The sequence below is a fragment of the Struthio camelus genome, chromosome 29 (assembly GCF_040807025.1).
Source record: "Struthio camelus isolate bStrCam1 chromosome 29, bStrCam1.hap1, whole genome shotgun sequence".
Lineage (NCBI taxonomy): Eukaryota > Metazoa > Chordata > Aves > Struthioniformes > Struthionidae > Struthio > Struthio camelus.
The window spans coordinates 5,218,492-5,237,771 of record NC_090970.1 but is presented as its reverse complement, the minus strand read 5'-3'; the positions used below and the strand labels follow the sequence as shown (position 1 = coordinate 5,237,771).

Genomic DNA, 19,280 nt, shown 5'->3' with positions numbered 1-19,280 from the left:
CTGGGGTGAAGTCCCACTGACTGGAGAAAGGCTTTGGACACTGTCTCCCATCACATCCTCCTAGGGAAGCTCAGGAAGTGTGGGCTAGATGAGTGGACAGTGAGGTGGATTGAGAACTGGCTGGATGGCCGAGCTCCGAGGGTTGTGGTGAATGGCGCAGAGTCAAGTTGGAGGCCTGTGGCTAGTGGTGTCCCCCAGGGGTCAGTCCTGGCTCCAGTCTTGTTCAATATATTCCTCAATGACCTGGAGGAAGGGACAGAGTGCACCCTCAGCAAGTTTGCTGATGATACTAAACTGGGGGGAGAGGCTAACACACCAGAAGACTGTGCTGCCATTCCGAGGGTCCTGGACAGGCTGGAGAGGTGGGCAGAGAGGAACCTCATGAAGTTCCACAAAGGCAAGTGCAAGGTCCTGCCCCTAGGCAGGAATAATCCCATGCAGCAGTACAGGCTGGGGGTTGACCTGCTGGAAAGTAGCTCTGCTGAGAAGGACCTGGGAGTGCTGGTGGACAACAAGTTGACCATGAGCCAGCAGTGTGCCCTGGTGGCCAAGAAGGCCCATGGTATGCTGGGGTGCATTAGGCAGAGTGTTGCCAGCAGGTGGAGGGAGGTGATCCTGCCCCTCTCCTCAGCCCTGGGGAGGCCTCCCCTGGAGTACTGTGTCCAGTTCTGGGCTCCCCAGTCCAAGAGAGACATGGCACTCCTGGAGAGAGTCCAGCGGAGGGCTACCAAGATGATTAGAGGGCTGGAGCACCTCTCCTATGAAGAAAGACTGCAAGAGCTGGGCCTGTTCAGCCTGGAGAAGAGAAGATTGAGAGGGGATCTCATCAACGTGCACAAGTATCTGAAGGGGGAGTGTCGAGAGGATGAGGCCAGCCTCTTCTCCGTGGTGCCCAGCAACAGGACAAGAGGCAATGGGCAGAAACTGAACCACAGGAAGTTCCATCTGAACCTGAGAAAAAACTTCTTTGCTGTGAGGGTGACAGAGCATTGGAACAGGTTGCCCAGAGAGGTGGTGGGGTCTCCTTTGCTGGAGATATTCAAAAGCCGTCTGGATGTAATCCTGGGCAATATGCTCTAGGTGACCCTGCTTGAGCAGGGAGGTTGGACGAGATGATCTCCAGAGGTCCCTTCCAACCTAAATGATTCTGTGATTCTGTGATTCTGTGATTCTGTGAAATGTTACCTCCATCTTCAAGAAAGGCCACAAGGACAAGCTGGGAGCTGCAGGCAGTTCAGCCTCCCTTTGGTGAGGAGTACATCATGCAGTGAATCTTCTAGGATCACATTTCTGGGCACGTGAAGGAGAAGAAGGTGACAGGGACCAGTTAGCATGGATTTACACAGGGTAAACTGTGCTTCGCCCACCTGATTGCTTTCTATGATTCAATAACTGTGTTTGTGGATGGAGAAGAGAGAATGTCTTTCACCTCGACTTTAGCCAGGTGTTGGACACTGTCTCCCACCGTATTCTTGCTTACACGTTAGAACGCTACAGTCCGGAAGAGCAGACAACCGGATGGGTAAAAAGCTGCTTGGCTGATCAGACTCAGAGGGAACTTTTGGATGTGTAGTGCTCTTCCTGGAGGCCAGGGAGAAGGGGAGCACCACTGATCTCTCCAGGAACTTGTCCTGTTTATCTTCTTGATTAGTGACACAGAGGAGGCAACACTCCTCACGCTTGTAGATGACCCCAGGCTGGAGGTCAAGGGGGGCCCAGACCTTTGCTGGAGGGCTGCCATTCAGAGGGACCTAGACAGGCAGGAGGCATGGGCTGTCAGGAACCTCCAGAAATTCAGCCAGGACAAACGCCAGCTCTTGCCCCTGTGGCAAACCAACACCCCACAGTGTTACAGGCTGGGGCCAGAGGGCCTGGGGAGCAGCTGTGTGGAAAAGGACCTGAGGGTTCTAGTGGAGAGGAGGCCAAAGATGAGGCAGCAGTGTTCCCTGGCAGCAAAGAAGGCCAGAAGTATGGTGGGCTGTAGGACCAGGAAGATAGCCTGAAAGGTCAAGGGAAATGATCACCTTCTAGTCAGAATTCATTAGATCCCAGATAGAACACTGTATCCAGTTTTGGGCCCCCAGAAAGAACGAGGTTGATAACTGGGAGTAAGTTCAGCTGAGGGCCCTCACAATAGTCGACGAGCTGGAGCTCTGAGGAAATAGGCCTTGTTCCACTTGGAGAAGAGATGGCTTTGGAGGGATCTCATAGGCAGCCTACAAGGAGGTCCTCAAGAAGATGGAGGCCGGCTCTTCACCAGGGTGCATGGTGAGAAGACAAGAGACAATGGGCCTAAGTGGAAAGAAGAGACATTTGTGCAGGAGGCAAGGAAAAGCTTTTCCACTGCGCGGATGGTCAAGCATTGCAAGTGGTTGCCCAGAGAGGCTGGGCAGTCTCCTCCCTTGGAGGCTTCCAACACCAGACTGGATCAAGGTTAGAGCAACCTAGTCTGAGCCCCAGAGCTGACCCTGCTGGGAGCAAGGAGATTGCACTAGAGACCTCCTGAGCTCCCTTCCACCCGGAAGGAGTTTGTAATTCTTCCCCCTCTCAATCTTCTCTTGCTGATGTCAGGGAAAGCACGCAGGTTCCCTGTGAGAGTGGAGGAAGGCCAGCTTTCTTGTCCTCCTCCACTTAGAGGTATTCAGATCTAGGGCTTCTAGGCAGGGATCCCAGAACAGCCCTCATCAATCCTTTCCTTCACTTTCAGTTTCCTTTTTTTTCTTTCCTCTCTTCTGAGTTTGTTTCTTTTCCCATCCTGATCCCTTCCCATACAATTGGCCCACCTCTGTTTGCCCTTAACCCTTTGGCACTGTTTTGTTTTGTTTTGTTTTGTTTTGTTTTGTTTTGTTTTGTTTTGTTTTCCTTTGTTTGGACCCAGAGGTGCTTCAGTCCAGAAGGATCTTGAGAAACAAAGGTAATTTGGACAACAGATACCTCATGGAAATTGGCAAGGGAAGTGTTAGGTCCTGCGCCTAGGTGGGAATAACCCCACCCATGAGGAGAGGTAGAGGGACCTGGGCTTCTATATCCTGCTGAAATGGAGGCGAGGCATGGTAGAGTAGTAGCCCATGGCTGCTTGAAGGGTGGTACGAGAGATGACGGTGTATTTCTTGGTAGTGGGAAACAGCATGAGAAGGAGAAAAAGCCACACACAGCAGCTTGAGGGGTTTAGATGTGACTTTAGGAAAAGAAAATGTCACTTGAAGGGTAGTGCTGTGGTGCTACAGGCCACACAGAGGGACTCTTGTGATCAGCCCCTGCCTTTGTGTTTCCAGGAAAAGCAAGTGAGGACAGGAAGATATCAGTAGAGGCAGGGAGATGCTGGGGTGAGAGCAAGGTGCGGAAGGAGGCTGGGAGTCTACAGGCTGCAGGGAAACAGCAGCAGGCATGGGGGCAGTGTAGGATGGCCTGTGGTAGAGATGGCTGAGGACACTGCCAAGGCTGAAAGCTCCCAGCAGAGCTAGGTCTTTGGCCTCTTGGCTGGGGCTGGTGTCTCTGCCACCAAGGCCCACAAGAACATGCCCTTTCTTTAAAGCACTGTGGCCTTGCTGCCTCCTTGTCCCTGGGGAGCCCAGGAGGTGCCACATCATGGTCCTGCACTGGGCGTTGCATACGCCCACCCGCACACTGCCCACAAGAGCAATGTGTGATGGAAAGGATCACCCTGTGCAGGGGCTGGGGGTCAGGGCCTGGTTGCTCTGCTTGAGAACACACATCAAGGCTGACTTGGCATCACAGAGGCACCTGCACATTGCCTTGGCCTACCTGCAATCAGGGCCTCCAGCTCTGTGCTCTCATCAGCCCCCTGGGGAGGCTTTGTCAGTAATGGCCCTCAGAGGGACTCGTTAACACTCCAAGAAACTTGGGATTTTCTTCTCACTTCAACTTCTGGAGAGGTTTCTTCAGCCTCTCCTCAGCATCTGAGGTTCATGGGCTCAGCACCAAATACCCTCGAGGGGTCATTAAAATGCAAATAGCCCTAACAACCCAGGTCTCTTTCCATCCTTTTCTTCAGTTCTTCAGTTCTGCTGTGGCTAATTGGCAAGTTTTGAGGAGTGTATTGAAAAGAGGAGGATTTCAAGGAGCACCTGGGAGATGTCTGCTTTTTAAGCTTTCTTTAGTCTTCAGGTTTCAGAAGAAGTGATACCCACCTCCTCCAATTCACACTGACCCACAGGGTCCCCTGATGAAGCCTGGGCATGTGGGAAAAGCAGTATTTTGGATAGGAGACATGTATGGACAACTTTCCTCCCCACCTCCCCAAGCCCTCACATTTCTCTCCTCAGCCCCTGGGGACTTCCCTCACTCGGCTTAACATCTAGCCTTTTCCCACTCAAGCCTGTAGCTGAATGTTACAGCTCCTGGGCACCAATTCCCACCTGCTTTTCTTAGAAAATCAGCTGCAAACAGAAACAGAAGGATTTGTCTCAATTCGGATCAAACATGATGCAGTGTCCTAAGAAATAACATACAATCCTCAAGTGCATGTCAGGGGCAAGAAGCCTCCAGGAAGGTCCACAGTCTGCAAGGAATAACCTTCCTTGACATGTTCTTGACAAACAGATAGGCAAGGCTAGATAGAAACACAGTGAAGGAGTTGGTTGACGAGACAATGAGAGTGCTGAAAGACGAGGCAAGCTTCAGGCTCCCTGAAGCTCAGAGCAGTGACTAGGGAGTTGAGAGGTACCTGAATGATACAGAGGAAGGGGAGGAGGAAAACTGGGAAACTATGGGAAGGGCATAAGCCCAGATCGTCTGATGCAAAGTTGACCTCAGAAGTGATCAATGTAGGCAGGACATGTGGAAACATGTGGGAGATGACTGAGATGACATCCACAGCCTAATACACCGAGCAGTGGAAACACAAGGTCAAGGGCAGATCAGTATTTCTTCTCCTGAGATTAATACCCTTCTTCAAAATTTCCACTATTTCATCATACAAAAACACTGATATTAAAATTACTCGGTCATTTCACCTGATGGATGCATGTTCATATATTTGAAACGCTGAAACCAACTCTTCCCCTTTCCAGGCAGAGCTCAGGTGTGTAACCGCAAGCAGCCAGTAGCACTTGGAGAGGCCCCAGTGTCTCGGAGGTTCCTGCCTGGGCCTGGCAGCTCTCCTAGGGGAACTGCAGGAGATCAGAGCCCCTTGGAGCTTCGGACAGAGACTGGGAAGAGGGGACCAGGGCACCTGCAATGACACCAGCTGTCCATGACCCTGTGACGGCACCCCAATCCAGTTCTGAAAAATCTTTCCTTAAATAAATAAATAAATAAAACAACTATAAGACCACTAAATCACCCTAAAAGACCACTAAATTAAAAAGAAAAAAAAATTCAGAAAGACAATAAGAACATACACAGACACACGCACAAACACACACACAAAATCCAAGCTGGAAAGTATAACAAATATTTATTTGCTTAAAATCTTTTTCTTAATTTCTTTCTTGTCTCATTTTTCATGTCATTTTCCAAACATTCCTGTTATAATCAGGCCTACACCATTAAAAAAGAACTTTTTGTGTCTCACACAGAGCCCAGTCCTCAGAAAGCCACCCCCTGCCACTGGCCACACACCCAGGTGTCTGCCCTTCCCTTTCTAGTCATGGGAACTCAGCGACCCCAGGGCATCTCAGGCAGCAACAGCCTCCATATGTGGGCAAACGAATAAAGGCCCCAATGAACATTTTTAGTCTTAAAGTTGAAACCTATCCAAAAAACAGCACTCTGACCAAACTGAGAAGAGCACACAGCCATCTCCAGAAGGTCAAGTATGTTTTACCAGATCTAATGAATCTTGTCTTTCTTTCTTTCTTTTTAGCAGCACCAAGTGCATGCAGTGCAGTATTTCCTCCTTCCATTGGAGCATGAATATTTGTGTCCAGTTATTCAGCCCAATACCTTTTCTACCAACCCTCTGAATGCAGAAGCTTTGTTCTGGGCAACTACTTTATTCAGAGGGACCTATTTCCTCTGCCGCCTTCTGCCTCCCTGTCCTTTCTGCTTCCTCTCACTGTTCTGTCTTTCCAGAGCTCTTCAGGGAAAGATTCACTGAATCACAGCACTTAGGGTGGACGAGACCTCTGGACGTCATCTAGTCCCGCTCCCCACTCACTCCAAGGGAACTAGATGAGCTTGCTCAGAGGCTTGCCCCCGTTGCACCTAATCCACAAACATGCAGAGAGTGCGCTCCATGCCATGGACCAGGATGTTAATGAAAACCTTGAACAATGCTGTCCCACCTGTTGATCCCTGCAGGATGCTGCTCCTAACCAGCCACCAGTTGGACTTGTGCCACTGGTCACAGCATTTTGGCCCAGTGGTCCAGCCCATTTTCCACCTGCCTTAGAGTCCATTTGTGCAGTGCCGTGGACTGGCTCGTTACCATCTCCAAGGCAAAGCTCTGTGCACTCTGGCCACCCCTTTGCACAGGGCACACCTCCACCTCTTTGCTGTCCCAGCCTGCCTTCCCCAGGAGCCCATTTTCATCTTGCCATGTGAGCTACCCACCATGTGTGGGTAATCCCATGGGGATAGGGGAGAGGGAGGTGTCAATAAAGGGGCTATGGCTGGGATGTTGAATGTGAGGTCAAGAAGAGAGGAGGACTCAGAAGAGGGGATCAGAAGAGGAAGGCCAAGGTGACACAGCTGTGGTGTTGATGGTGAGGTCACTTCTTGTGCAGGAAGCTCGCTGGCCTGCATCGGGAAGAAGCTATTCTGAGGACAAGAAGCACATCACACCACTACTCATCCCAGCCAAAAGAAGATAAGGGCGGGAGGATGGGGAGAGGCAGGGAAGGGGGACACGACTGCAGTGCTGATTGTGAGGTCCCACCCATGTGCCTGCTCCTTGCCCATCACCTGCAGAGACAGGAGTGACCTCACAGTCAGGCACTCAGGCAGAAATGATTTCACAGTTTCCAACCCATGTGCTTGCTCCTGGCCCATCACCTGCAGACACACAAGTGACCTCACAGTCACCTGCATGGTCCTGGGTCTCCTAAGGCCCTACAAGATTCTGAGACACAATCCTCTCCTAAAATAGGGCCATGATACAATAGATGTTGGCCCTGTCATTCAGAAGGAACTCGGCAGGCTGGAGATAATGGGCAGACAGAAACCTCAGGAAGTTCCACAAAGGGAAATGCAGTGTCTTGAACCTGAGGAAAAATAACCCCATGCAGCAGGACATGCTGGGTGCCGAGTGGCTGGAAAGCAGCCTGGCAGAGAAGGGCCTGGGGGTCCTGGTAGACAACATGAAGCAGCAGGAGCCAGACAAGTGTCCTGATCTGCAAAGGCTGCATCAGTTTCCTGGGCTGCAGTGGGAAGAGCGTTGCAGCAGGGTGAGGGCTCTGTGCCTGCAGGCTCTGGGTCAGCAGGCTCTGCGCCTGCTGTCTAACCACATCCTCAGGCAGAAGTGACCTCACAAACACCTGCCTTACGCCGCAGCCAAAGGCTCACCTCTCAGCTCCTCACACAGAAGTCACCTCACAATCATCCACCAAGCCAAGGGGCCTACTGCTGGCCCTCCAGATTCGCTCATGCACACGACCAGCTATGTGCCTGCTGCTGTCCAGTCAGGTCTTAAGGCAGAGGAGGCTTCACAACCAACATCCAAGCCATGTGCCTGTTGCTGGCCTATTACCTGCAAAGACAGGAGACACCACCATGAGCATCCAAGCAAATGAGCTGCTGCAACATCCAATCCATGGGCCTCCTAATGGTCTACCAGGTGCTTGCACAGAAGTGACCTCACAGTCACTTTCCCAGCGATGTGCCTGCTGCTGGCCCATCACCTGCAGAGACAGAAGGGACATCACTTTCACCTTTATGGCCATGTGCCTCCTACCATCCAAGGAGCTTCTGAGAAACAATGGCTCTCACCACAATGTCCCCTCCGGTTAGACTTTTGGCCTACCAGCTGACCCTTTACCAGTAACCTCACAGTCTCTTCCAAGCCCACCTGCCTGCAGGAGGTCTGCTGTGTTGAGGGGGATAATGGCGCCCCTTGTGTGGGTGGCCACGCTCCTCCTAATGCAGCCCGTGGTCATCTGGCCTTCTTCACAATGAGTGTGCCCCACTGGCTCATACGGCATTTCTCACAGCGCCCACACCCTTCTCCTCAGGGTCACACTGCAGCTGGTAAGGTCCCAACCTGCCCTGATGCATGGGATTTACCCTTCCCCAGGGCCAGGACTTGCCCCTTCTCCATGTAAAACTTCATGAGGTTCCTGTTCCCCAAGTTTCTAAAGGTCCCCTAGACTGAAGGTCTCTTGTGTCAGCTGTTACTGTGTGTGTGCAGATGGCTCCCCCTGACTTGTGGTGCCTCTGAGAAGATCACAGCATGAGGAATCAGTCAGGGGGGAATCAGTCTGCTGCCTTTCAGGAACTGTGAGCCCTGGAGCCCTGGAACCATCTCGAGGGCGCACAGGGGACAGAGAAAGTCACATCTTCAGCTGGGCCTCTGCTCCTGAGCTGGGCCTGGCTCCTGGGACTGCCGGAGCCCAGGGCAACCTGGCAGGCGCTGCAGAGAGACAGCTCTGTCCAGGTGCAGCTCCTTTGAATGGAGCAGCAAGACTCAGGGCACTGCCTGCAGGGGCCAGGAGGAGATGAGCGACTCAGAAGTTAAAGGCAGTTGGGAACGGGAGGACGGCTGAGAGCTCACTGCAGGGAGGAACCTTCACAGCCCCTAACACAGTAAGTCTCTGGCTGCAGGGCACCGCTGCTGTGGTTCCTGGAGGGTTCTTCTGCAGCTGGCACCTTCCACAGCTGAGAGCATCTGTCCGGGTGGCTCTCCCAGCTTCTGCTGTTTGGAGCAGGAGGTGCTTGAGAGCAGGGATGCGCTGCCACATGGTCAGAGGGACAGGGCATGAGGGCTACCTGCTTGCAGGGCTGGTGCAGGGCTGTGAAGCCAGGGAGTGCCCCCAGGTGTGCACAGGGCTGTAATTCAAAGCAGAGCCCTGCACCCCAGGGTGCTGTGTGCTCGGGGCAGTGACTCTGTTGCCTGCGTGGGTCAGCCCTCAGCATGCCCGGGGAGCTTCCCACAGTGCTGTGGGGAGAAGGTCTGGGTGGAAGGAGCGACCCCCTTCAGAGCAGGTTCATTCTGCTATCGAGAGGGTGCTGTGTGGGTCAGGGCTGCTCTCAGCTCCAGCTCACCCCCATGGTATTTCCAAGGGACCTTTGCAGGAGGTCACTCATGGCAGGGGTTGCCTTGAAGATCAGGAGCTTTCCTGAGTCTCTGCTTTCCGATTCCTGCTTTCTGCAGGTGGGAGGGTTGGAAAAGGAGCTGCCAGGTTTGGACAACAGACTGACGTTCCTAGACTTGACAGAGAGAGATCAAGAGGTCTGTGAGGAACCTCCGAAAACTCTTTCCCCACTCTGCATGGGGTCTGTGAGTGCTGACAGGGAGAAGACGAGGGATAGAGATGCAGCTCCCATTTCCCAGGAGGAAAAGCTCTGAGCAGGGAAGATCTGATCAGCGAAAGAGAGGAAGCTAGAAACGTGAATGCTGTGGGAGGGGGAATGTGGAGACCTCCCCGTGAACCTCTTCCGTGCAGACATGTTCCTCTAAGGAAGCCCCTCTGTGTCTCCTCTCCCACCCAGCAGAGCCTCTGCCCTCCAGGCCAGGGGGTGCAGGGCATGAGCCCCCTCCTTAGCAGCCCGACCTCCAGCAGAGCTTTGTTTCTCACTGCGGGACAAGGGGGCTGAGAGTGACTGTCCTGCTCTGGTTGCTGTCTGGGAGGTGGTGAGCACAGCTGGGTGAGCTGAAGGCTTTCCTGAGAGCCCGTCTGTGTCTTGCTCCTTGCTTTCCTTGTGGTCGGAGCGTCACAGTAGTCCTCACAGTTTCCTCACCTCTTTGTGCTGCTCTGGTTCTTGCTCTCACGCTCGGTGGGGTTAAGGAGGGGGTTCAGCTGCAGCGGAGGCAGGAACTTCCCACTCCCCTGACAGTGCCTGAAGAAAGAGTGCAGAGGGTGGACTGATGTGAGGGCAGGGTCCATGTCAGTGGGGCAGAGAGGTTGAGGAAGGGTTGGGTCAGCCCCTGCCTTCACTGCACTGTTTCTCTCCCATGCTGGAGTGGGATCTGGTGCGACTGGTTCAGATATGGGCAGCTCTGATCAAGAGGGCAAGGTTGGGAGAGATGCGTCCCCCGCAGGGACCTTCTCTTTCAGACACAGCTGGCATGAGCGCTGTATTCATCTCTCCCAATGAGAAAAACAGAATATTCCCCTTGCTTCCCAGACCACATCTCCACCATTCAGCTCAGGGTGCCCATCCCCAGGTATCTCCACCAACTGCACAGGACAGTCTGACACCTCCATTTACAGGCCCAGGTGGAGCAGGGCTGACTCCTCTGTAGCCCATGGGCAGAGGCCCCTGCTCTGCACCACACACTCAGCCCAAAGCAGAGGTGAGGGAAGGGAGCTGAACAAGGTAAAGGAGAGAGGCAATGTGGGGGTTGCTCTGAGGAGGGCAATGGGTTTGGCTCAGAGAAGCCTGTTCCTAACTTGTCAATGCCTGTTCCTCCTTGGACAGTGTCCTGAAGCAAGGCAGAGCAAATGTCCAACAGCAGCTCTCCCAATGACTTCCTCCTCCTGGCGTTTGCAGACACACGGGAGCTGCAGCTCTTGCACTTCTCTCTCTTCCTGGGCATCTACCTGGCTGCCCTCCTGGCCAACGGCCTCATCATCACAGCCGTAGCCTGCCACCACCGCCTCCACACCCCCATGTACTTCTTCCTCCTCCACCTCGCCCTCCTCGACCTGGCCTCCATCTCCACCACTGTCCACAAATCCATGGCCAATTCCCTGAGGGACACCAGGACCATTTCCTACGCAGGATGTGCTGCCCAGGTCTTTTTCTTTTCCTTTTCGGTTGGAACTGAGTGTTCCCTTCTCACAGTCATGGCCTACGACCGCTACATTGCCATCTGCAGACCCCTGCACTACGGCACCCTCATGTGCACCAGAGCTTGTGTCAGGATGGCAGCAGCTGCCTGGGCCAGTGGTTTTCTCTGTGCTGTGCTGCACACTGCTAACATATTTTCCATGCCACTCTGCCAAGGCAATGTCCTGGACCAGTTCTTCTGTGAAGTTCCCCAGATCCTCAAGCTCTCCTGCTCACACTCCTACCTTAGGGAAGTTGGTCTTATTGTGGTTACTGCCTGTTTAATGTTTGGGTGTTTTGTTTTCATTGTGCTGTCCTACGTGCAGATCTTCAGAGCTGTGCTGAAGATGCCCTCTGAGCAGGGAAGGCACAAAGCCTTCTCCATGTGCCTCCCTCACCTGGCTGTGGTCTCTCTGTACATGACCACTGGCTTGTTTGGCTACCTGAAGCCTCCCTCTATCTCCTGTGCAGCTCTGGATGTGGTGCTGGCCGTTGTGTACTCGGTGGTGCCTCCAGCAGTGAACCCCCTCCTCTACAGCATGAGGAACAAGGAGCTCCAGGAGGCACTGAGGAAACTGATTCAGCTGGTTCTAGTTCAGCAGCACTAAGCTGCCCATTCCGTTTCATAAGGGGCTTCTGATTTCTCTCAAACAACTGTTATGCTTTGCGCATTGTCTCTGTGATAATCATGGTTGTACAGAAGGGTCTGAATTCCTTCCACTTCTTCAGCAGTACAAACCCAGTCGATCTGACCCAGAGGCCTTTTGTAACTCTCCCTATGACTGTGTCAGAGCTGCTTTCTCTCTAACAAAAGAGGGTTTCCTCAGTGTAGTGCTTGAAGGTGGGGCTGTCCTTCCAAAGTGAGAGTCAACACTGTGCTTGAGGACTTTCACCCTGAGAGACCCTGTTGCTTTTCTGGGGCTCTCTGTATTCTTAGGACGATGAGCTTAAGGGGTGATATGTTAGGAAAAGAGGGCTGGATTCAGCTGTCACTTGTGGGTGCCCAGGGCTCCTGGAGGTGGTGGATGGTCAAGTGGTATCTCCTATCTGACAAGGCTGGAGATGGATGCCTGTCCTTCACAAAGGCAATATGGAGCCCCCAGGAGAGCCCAGGGCATCTCCAAGGGTGCCATGTGGCAAGGAGTGGGCAGTGAATGGGGCTTCACAAAGTCAACTGGAGTCACCCATACCTAAAGGGCAAAACCAATGAATATGCAGGTGAGTGAGAGCTCTGCAATCCCACCACAATCAGTGAGGATCTCGCAGGCACAGGAAGGGAGCCTGGAGAGTCCTTCATGTCACTTTCAATGAAAAAACATGGGACCTATCTCAGGACACACCTGAACACAGCCTGAGCCATTAGAAATCGCCTGTGACTGCTCAGAGCATCGTTCATGGCCACAGACCCCTTGGTGGGGGTTGTCAGGTGCAATGATGTCTGTCCGTCTGGGTCTACTTCCCACCGTGACAACCCCAGCCAGTGTGGAGTCACCCCATGGCCCCGTGGCCCCACAGCCCACTCCCTCTGCACAGCAGCACCACCAGCCCAGGGCCCTGCAGGGAGCACAGGGGAGGGTCCAGGAAGGGCCGGGCAGGCCAGTCTGGACACACGGACATGGGGAAAGGCTCTGCGGGGAGCAGGGAGGTCCCTGGAGAAGAGGAAAGGAGCAATTGTGCACTGGCAAGGAGGAATAAAGGAGGAAGAGGAACGTGTTTCTCTGTGTGTCCAGGAAGGGCAGGGTGCTGTGCCCCTGGGGCAGCAGGAGCGGCCGGAGGAGCCCCAGAGCAGGGGGTCTTGGTGTGTCGTGGAGAGAGGGGCTGGCCCGGGGGGCTGCAGGCAGGCTGGGGGTAGGGGATCTCCTGGACACCAGAAGGAGGGACCCAGAGTGTCCCTGTGGCCCTGCCTCCTGGTGCCACTGGGGCCAGTTCCAGCTGGGAGGCTGGTGGGGCAGCAGACAGACACCCGCCCTACCCTGGTCGCCCACCCCAGGTTTCGGGGTGCGTTTGGCTGCTCTGTCCTGCTGGGCTCAGTGCCTGTATGGAGGGGAACGGCCGGCCCTGCCCGGCCTCTCTCCCAGCCCCGACCCCGGCAGACCCTGGGCCATGGCTGTGCGCTGACCCCCGCGTGGGACACGGCCGGGGCTGGGCAGGGTCCGGGTGCTGGGGGAGGGTGCCAGAGCAGGAGGGCTGCGGGGGAACGGGGCACCGAGGGCTGTGGTGGGGACCGTGCCAGGGGGACGTGTCCCCAGCCCTGAACACACCCTGCCCTGGCCAATGCCTGCACAGTGGGGCCATGGGGCTGCTCTCCAGTCCCAGCCCTCCCCACCTTCCCCCCAAACATGACATCCACCTTCCAGAAGGACAAGAAAGAGCCTCTGGGAAAGGACAGACTGCTCCGTGTCACCTCCACCCCTGCGAAGCAAATCTTTGTGGGAGTGATTTCCAGCCCCAGGAAGGGATTGCGATCAGCCAGCATGAAGTCCTGGAGGGCAACTTGTGCCCGACCCACCAGATTGCCTCCTGTGATGGGATGGGATGACTGGCTGTGTGGACAAGGGGAGTGCCCTGCATGCTGTGTAGCTTGAATGGAGGAAGGCCTTTGACATGGTCTTCCCTAGCACCTTTGTCGCCAAAGTGGGCAGATGTGGGATGGAGCCGCATGCACTGGAGTATGCAGGAAATTAGCTGGAGGCCACCTGGCTCCGAAGGGGGAGAACAGTGGTGCAAATTCCAATGGACTAATGGCTACCAGTGATGTTCTTCAGAGGTCACTACTGGAGCCAATGCTGTTTGCCTTTATGAGTGATGCAGAGGATGGGATGGAGGGATGGGATGCCTTTATGGTGAATTATCTCCCCTCCCCACCATAGGAACATACTAGAAGACAAACTACCAATCACCGTGCCCTATCTATAACCTGGAGCGGGATCGATACTGTGCCAAAAGGTTCCCGCAACTTTCCTTTTAAGTTGATTGGGCATCCCAGATCAGGTGGTCTGGGCTGTCGACCAAAGGAACCTTCTGGGAGGCTGGCAAGGCAGCGGGTATGCAAATGGCCGGATTGAAAGTGCATGTTTTGACTGGTCAGGTTAGTCCTCCTGGGTGACTATATACTGGATTAGTCTAGTTATAAGAACCCCCAGATAAAAGATCACAAAGGCAGGTGGACACTCGCCGAAGGTCGATGTGGCCGGGGAAGAAGAGGCTGTGGCAGCTCTTGTCAGAGCTCTCGAGACGCCCAGCCGCCTCCTACAGGCACATTTCCCCGGCTGAAGACGCCAAGCAGCTGCAGCTGCTGGCCACCGTCAGAGCGGCGGAAGTGATGCTCCACGGGCTTCGTCACCAACACCCCCTCGACCGGGGCGCCGTGCGAGGGCACCGCACTACGTGGAGAGGAAGCCTGACCTTTCCCTCTCCGACTCCTACGATTAGGTGTCACCCCGTCCGGAGGGTCTTGCGGGAGGTCTCTAACTGAGTGCCGCTTCTTCCAGCAAGAGCTGTGTGTCCCAGGCCCAGTAGGGAGCTGCTGCTCTGTCCCCAGGAATGGAGAATACCCCGTCCGGAGGGATAATTGCAGCAGGCCCTGCACACAGGTGTCCCTTCTTCCCTCTGGGGCTATTGCCCCCCAGCCGTGTTCATTGTCGGTTCAGCTCTAGCTGCAGCCGTCTAGTAGCTTGGGCATCAATCCCCTTCCACGACCTTGTTCCCCTTTCTAAAGGTTTTGTGTCTTTATAGTTGCTGTACACTTTGATTTGAAATAATGTTATTACTGCCAATTTTCATTTCACTACTGGTATATAAATATTGTGTGTGGCTGTATATATATATATATATATATATATGTATATGTATATATGTATGTATGTATGTATATACACACACACATATATATAGTTGCTGTTATTAGAGGAGGAATAAAGTTTGTTTACTGTTAAGTGTTGTGTGCGCTGGCTCTTGTAAACCCCCTCACACCTCAAGAAGGCAACCCCCAGGTCAGCTAAAGAATCTCTACGTGGCACATACAGCTATCCAACATGCCCTTTTCATGGTGCACGTGCACTACTGGCATGGGCCGCCACAACAGCATAACTCCAACACGGCCAAAGGACAAGGGGAGCAGCTCCCTGGCAAGGGGGACGAGGCCCCACAGTGAGGCTGGTCACTCTGTCTCCCCTGATCTTGTGCCCACAAGATCCCCCTCCCTGGCTGCCTGCAGCCCCTCCATGCCCACCCCGCTGCCCAGCACACCACGACAGCCCTGGCCCTGCCGCCCCTCCAGCACCTCCTGCTGCCCCGGGGACAGAGCCACCTGCCCCAAGCTGGTGCCCAGAGAAACTTGTTTCTTGTTCTCATTTTCTCTCTCTGCCTGCTGCCCTGCTTTTCTCCTGGGACATCCCTGCTCCCCAGAGAGCCTTTCCCCAGGTCACTGTGTCCATGCTGGCCTGGCTGTTCTTGCATCCCCTCCCCTGTGCTCTCCGCAGGGCCCTGGTCTGGTGGTGCTGCTCTGCAGAACGAGCGACTGTGGGGTCATGGACCCACGGGTTGACTCCTGACTAAGCTCTTGCCCTGCTGGCTGGGGTGGGAAGCAGACCCAGCTGCACAGGGATCACCACCACTGCTGCCATGTGGCTGTTCTCATGGACAATGCTCAGAGTGACCCCAGGTTGTTGGCCAGGGCAGGAGATGTGTTTGAGGTGTGCACTGTGATGTCCAGCCTGTGGTGTTTCACTGAGGGTGCAGGAATCACTCTCCCGTCCCCCTTCCCTGCTCCTCCTTGGTCCCCTCTGCCTCTCCGGGCACTGTAGAGCCCTCGTTTCCCCATGCATACCTGGATTTAGTGCTGTACCTTCTGGTTACTCCACCATGGACCCTCCCTCACTTTGGGAGGCTCCACCCACTGCCCACCCCAGGCACACGCTGTCCCTGGACATCCCCTGAGCTCTCCTGGCGATCTCCTGGAGATTCCCCTCCACAACAATGGGCAGCTCTCATCAGCACTGTCACCTGTGGGACAGCCCCAGGCAGGTAATTCAGAGACCATTCACTGTCTCTGCTAAACACCAAGAGATGAGCCCTGAATCCAGTCCTCAGTGCCCAACAGATCACCCAGGGCCTCTGAGCTCATCCCTTGGATCCCACAAAGTTCACAAGCAGAGCAGCAGGCCCTTTCATGGTGCAATCCCGTGGGCATATTTTTGACTCCATCTTCTGAAGAAAGGCCAGACTTCAGGCACGGCACAAGGGGAGATGCCTTTTATTATAGGAAATTGATTCTGGGAGTCAGGTCTGGCACAAGGGTGCCCATGGCCTGATCCTGCCTGTAGTCACAGGACACCAGAACATCAAAATACAACCCTACCCCTCCCAGGTTACGAGAACTCCTGGGCTGTAAACACACATGAGAGCACAATAGGTCAGTGTGGAAATGAGACGAAGCAGTTGTGAAAAGAGAAGGATCTGCTGCTGTGGGTGGCCACGTCTGCAGGAAAGCTGCAGCCCCCAAGGGAAGTCTTCAGGCAGCAAATGCCTGCTGTGGTGGTGTGGGGACGGTCCTGTGCAGCAGAGGGTCCATCCCCACAAGTTTTGTCTCGAATCTCCTCCCCTCCACTCCTACTCTGCTTTGAGTGTCGGAGCTCTGCAGAGGGAAGGGATCAGCCCATGATGACAGCCAGCTGCCACCCTTGCAGGAGAGGGGTGTGAGATCACAGCCTGACTGTGGCCATTGGAGCTGAGCTCTCCTAGTGGACACAGGACCCATGGTCTCACCCGACCTGTACCCGTCTGAGCCTAACTCTGTGCCTGGGAGCTCCTGTGGTGTCAGTGCCAAAAGAGACCCTGCAAAGGGAAACTCCCCTCATTGCACTGGGGGCATCCGAGGGAGCTCAGGCTAGCAGGCTCTGAGGTTCCCCCATCTCAGCTGAAGAAGGGGAAGCCTGACTTCCAGCTTCAACATGCTCTCTGGGTCAGATTCAGGAGAGGAGAAGAGGAGGAGAAGCAGGATGAACCCAAACATTTTCCTCTAGAAAGGAATATAATGCAGAAAAGTAAGACAGACAGAAGTGAACAAGTCATAGCTGTGACCAAAAGTATCCTGGGATTGATGAGATGATGCACATGGGACAGTTATCGGTGCTAACATTGCACTGATTGCAAGAGTTTCTCCAGGGCATCCTTGAGCTCCTTGTTCCTCATGCTGCAGAGGAGGGGGTTCACTGCTGGAGGCACCACCGAGTACACAACAGCTACCACCAGATCCAGAGCTGGGGAGGACATGGAGGGGGGCTTCAGGTAGGCAAACATGATGGTACTGACAAAGAGGGAGACGACAGCCAGGTGTGGGAGGCACATGGAGAAGGCTTTGTGCCGGCCCTGCTCAGAGGGCAGCCTCAGCACAGCTGTGAAGATCTGCACATAGGACAGCACAATGAAAACGAAACACCCAAAGCCTGAACAAACACTAAACACAAGCGCCCACACTTCCCGGAGGTAGGATTGTGAGCAGGAGAGCTTGAGGACATGAGGAATCTCACAGAAGAACTGGTCCAGGACATTGCCTTGGCAGAGAGGAATGGAAAATGTGTTGGCAGTGTGCAGGAGAGCATGGAGAAAACCACTGGCCCAGGCAGCTGCTGCCATCCTGACACAAGCTCTGGTGCCCACGAGGGTCCCGTAGTGCAGGGGTCTGCAGATGGCAACGTAGCGGTCATAGGCCATGACAGTGAGGAGACAATACTCAGTTGGAAATAAGAAGACAAAGGAAAAGACCTGGGCAGCACATCCTGAGTAAGAAATGGCCGTGGTGTCCCTCAGGGAGTTGGCCATGGATTTGGGGACAGTGGTGGAGATGGAGGCCAGGTCGAGGAGGGCGAGGTGGAGGAGGAAGAAGTACATGGGGGTGTGGAGGTGGTGGTCGCAGGCTACGGCGGTGATGATGAGGCTGTTGGCCAGGAGGGCAGCCAGGTAGGTGCCCAGGAAGAGCGAGAAGTGCAAGAGCTGCAGCTCCTGTGTGTCTGCAAAGGCCACAAGGAGGAAGTGGTTGAAGGAGCTGAGATTGGACATTTTGCTCTCTCCAGGCATGTAGGACTGTCCAAGGAGAAAAAAGACAGTGACAAGTCAGGAAAGACCCTCTCTGGACAAAATTCTTTCCCTTTCTTACAGACATTCCCCCCCACTCACTTCCGCACACACATCGCTTTTCTCCTTCTCAGCAGCACCTTTGTTCCACTCTCTGTCCAGAGCTCCAGTCTGTGCTGGCTGAGTGTGCCACGAGGAGCAGGGACCTCTGCCCGACGGCTCCAGAGGCATCAGTCCTGCTATGATGTAGGAGGGCTGTTCAGCCACATCCAGTTCAGAGGCATGTTGACCACCCAAGTAAGAGCTTCACTTTGGGGGGGTAAGTGGGGGAGGGATCTTGCTTGTTGGTCTGCTCTGCAGGGTAGGAATATGCACCCTTAACATTGCTGTGCGCTGGCAAAATTCTTTAACCATAGCAGAATCAATTCTTCAAGCCCAAGGAGGATGAAGAAGCCACAGAGCCATAACAACCTGATCTCTCTTACTTCAGTTAGTCGGAGACCTCTGAATGCCATTGACATGATAATGTTCACCATCTTGTGGGGAAGATGGCAATCAATCAGTCCCTAACCGAGGCTGGAGAGAATCTGGCAGAGCTTTATCTTCATCTTATCAAATGTAGAAGCGATACGACCTTAAGACAGGAACCATCAGCCAATAATGTTTAATCAGTGCAGTGAATACTTTGTTCCTGTTCCTCACAAGAAAGAGGCCAGACTTGCAGCCCTGGCCCTTCTAGAGTCAAGGGGAGTCCTGCCACTGGCCTCACGTCTCTGTGAATGACGGTGGTTAGTGGTAGGAAGAGCCCAGGAGTGGGGATCTCTACCATGTAAAGAGGAAAAGAGTAAGAAGTCTCATGAATCTGTTTTGCATTTTTAAGAAATAAACAGACATAAGAGTCAAAGGCTGATAATGTTGATGTCTATCAGTATTTGTAAAGAGGGAATTATTTAGCAAGGCTACACTGGTGGCTCTCAAGCTGAGCCGAACATGCAAACCGGGAAAGTTATGATTTTTCCAATCTGTGCTGTGGTGTCACAGGATTAAATCTTAACGTCACTATGTGTCCAAAGTGCCCTTTGTCAAATACTCACTAAAATATACTGCTGTCTAACTCACATGGTTAAAGCGTTGGAAAAAAAAAATTCCCCTTTTATACCTTTTCTGGAACTAAAACATCTCCTTACAGAAAAACTGCTGCCTTGGGCATGCACCTCTCTCAGCCACAGGACAATCTCAGCCACAACTTACCCTTACTGGAAACTGGCCTGTGCTGACAGTGGTGTCCACTTGCACAGCGCACACCTCCAAACTCA

General features: G+C 53.8%; 2 protein-coding genes across 2 annotated transcripts; one reads left to right on the top strand and one right to left on the bottom strand.

The window, feature by feature from the left end:
* Positions 1-10,508: 10,508 nt before the first annotated feature.
* On the top strand, positions 10,509-11,498 carry LOC138062776 (olfactory receptor 14A16-like). The gene has a single exon (XM_068921782.1). It carries the CDS (start codon positions 10,563-10,565, stop codon positions 11,496-11,498), a length of 936 nt encoding a protein of 311 aa, XP_068777883.1. The 5' UTR covers positions 10,509-10,562.
* Positions 11,499-17,022: 5,524 nt separating this feature from the next.
* Positions 17,023-17,604, bottom strand: LOC138062775 (olfactory receptor 14C36-like). The gene has a single exon (XM_068921781.1). The coding sequence runs from the start codon at positions 17,602-17,604 to the stop codon at positions 17,023-17,025; it is 582 nt and encodes a 193-aa protein (XP_068777882.1).
* Positions 17,605-19,280: the final 1,676 nt, after the last annotated feature.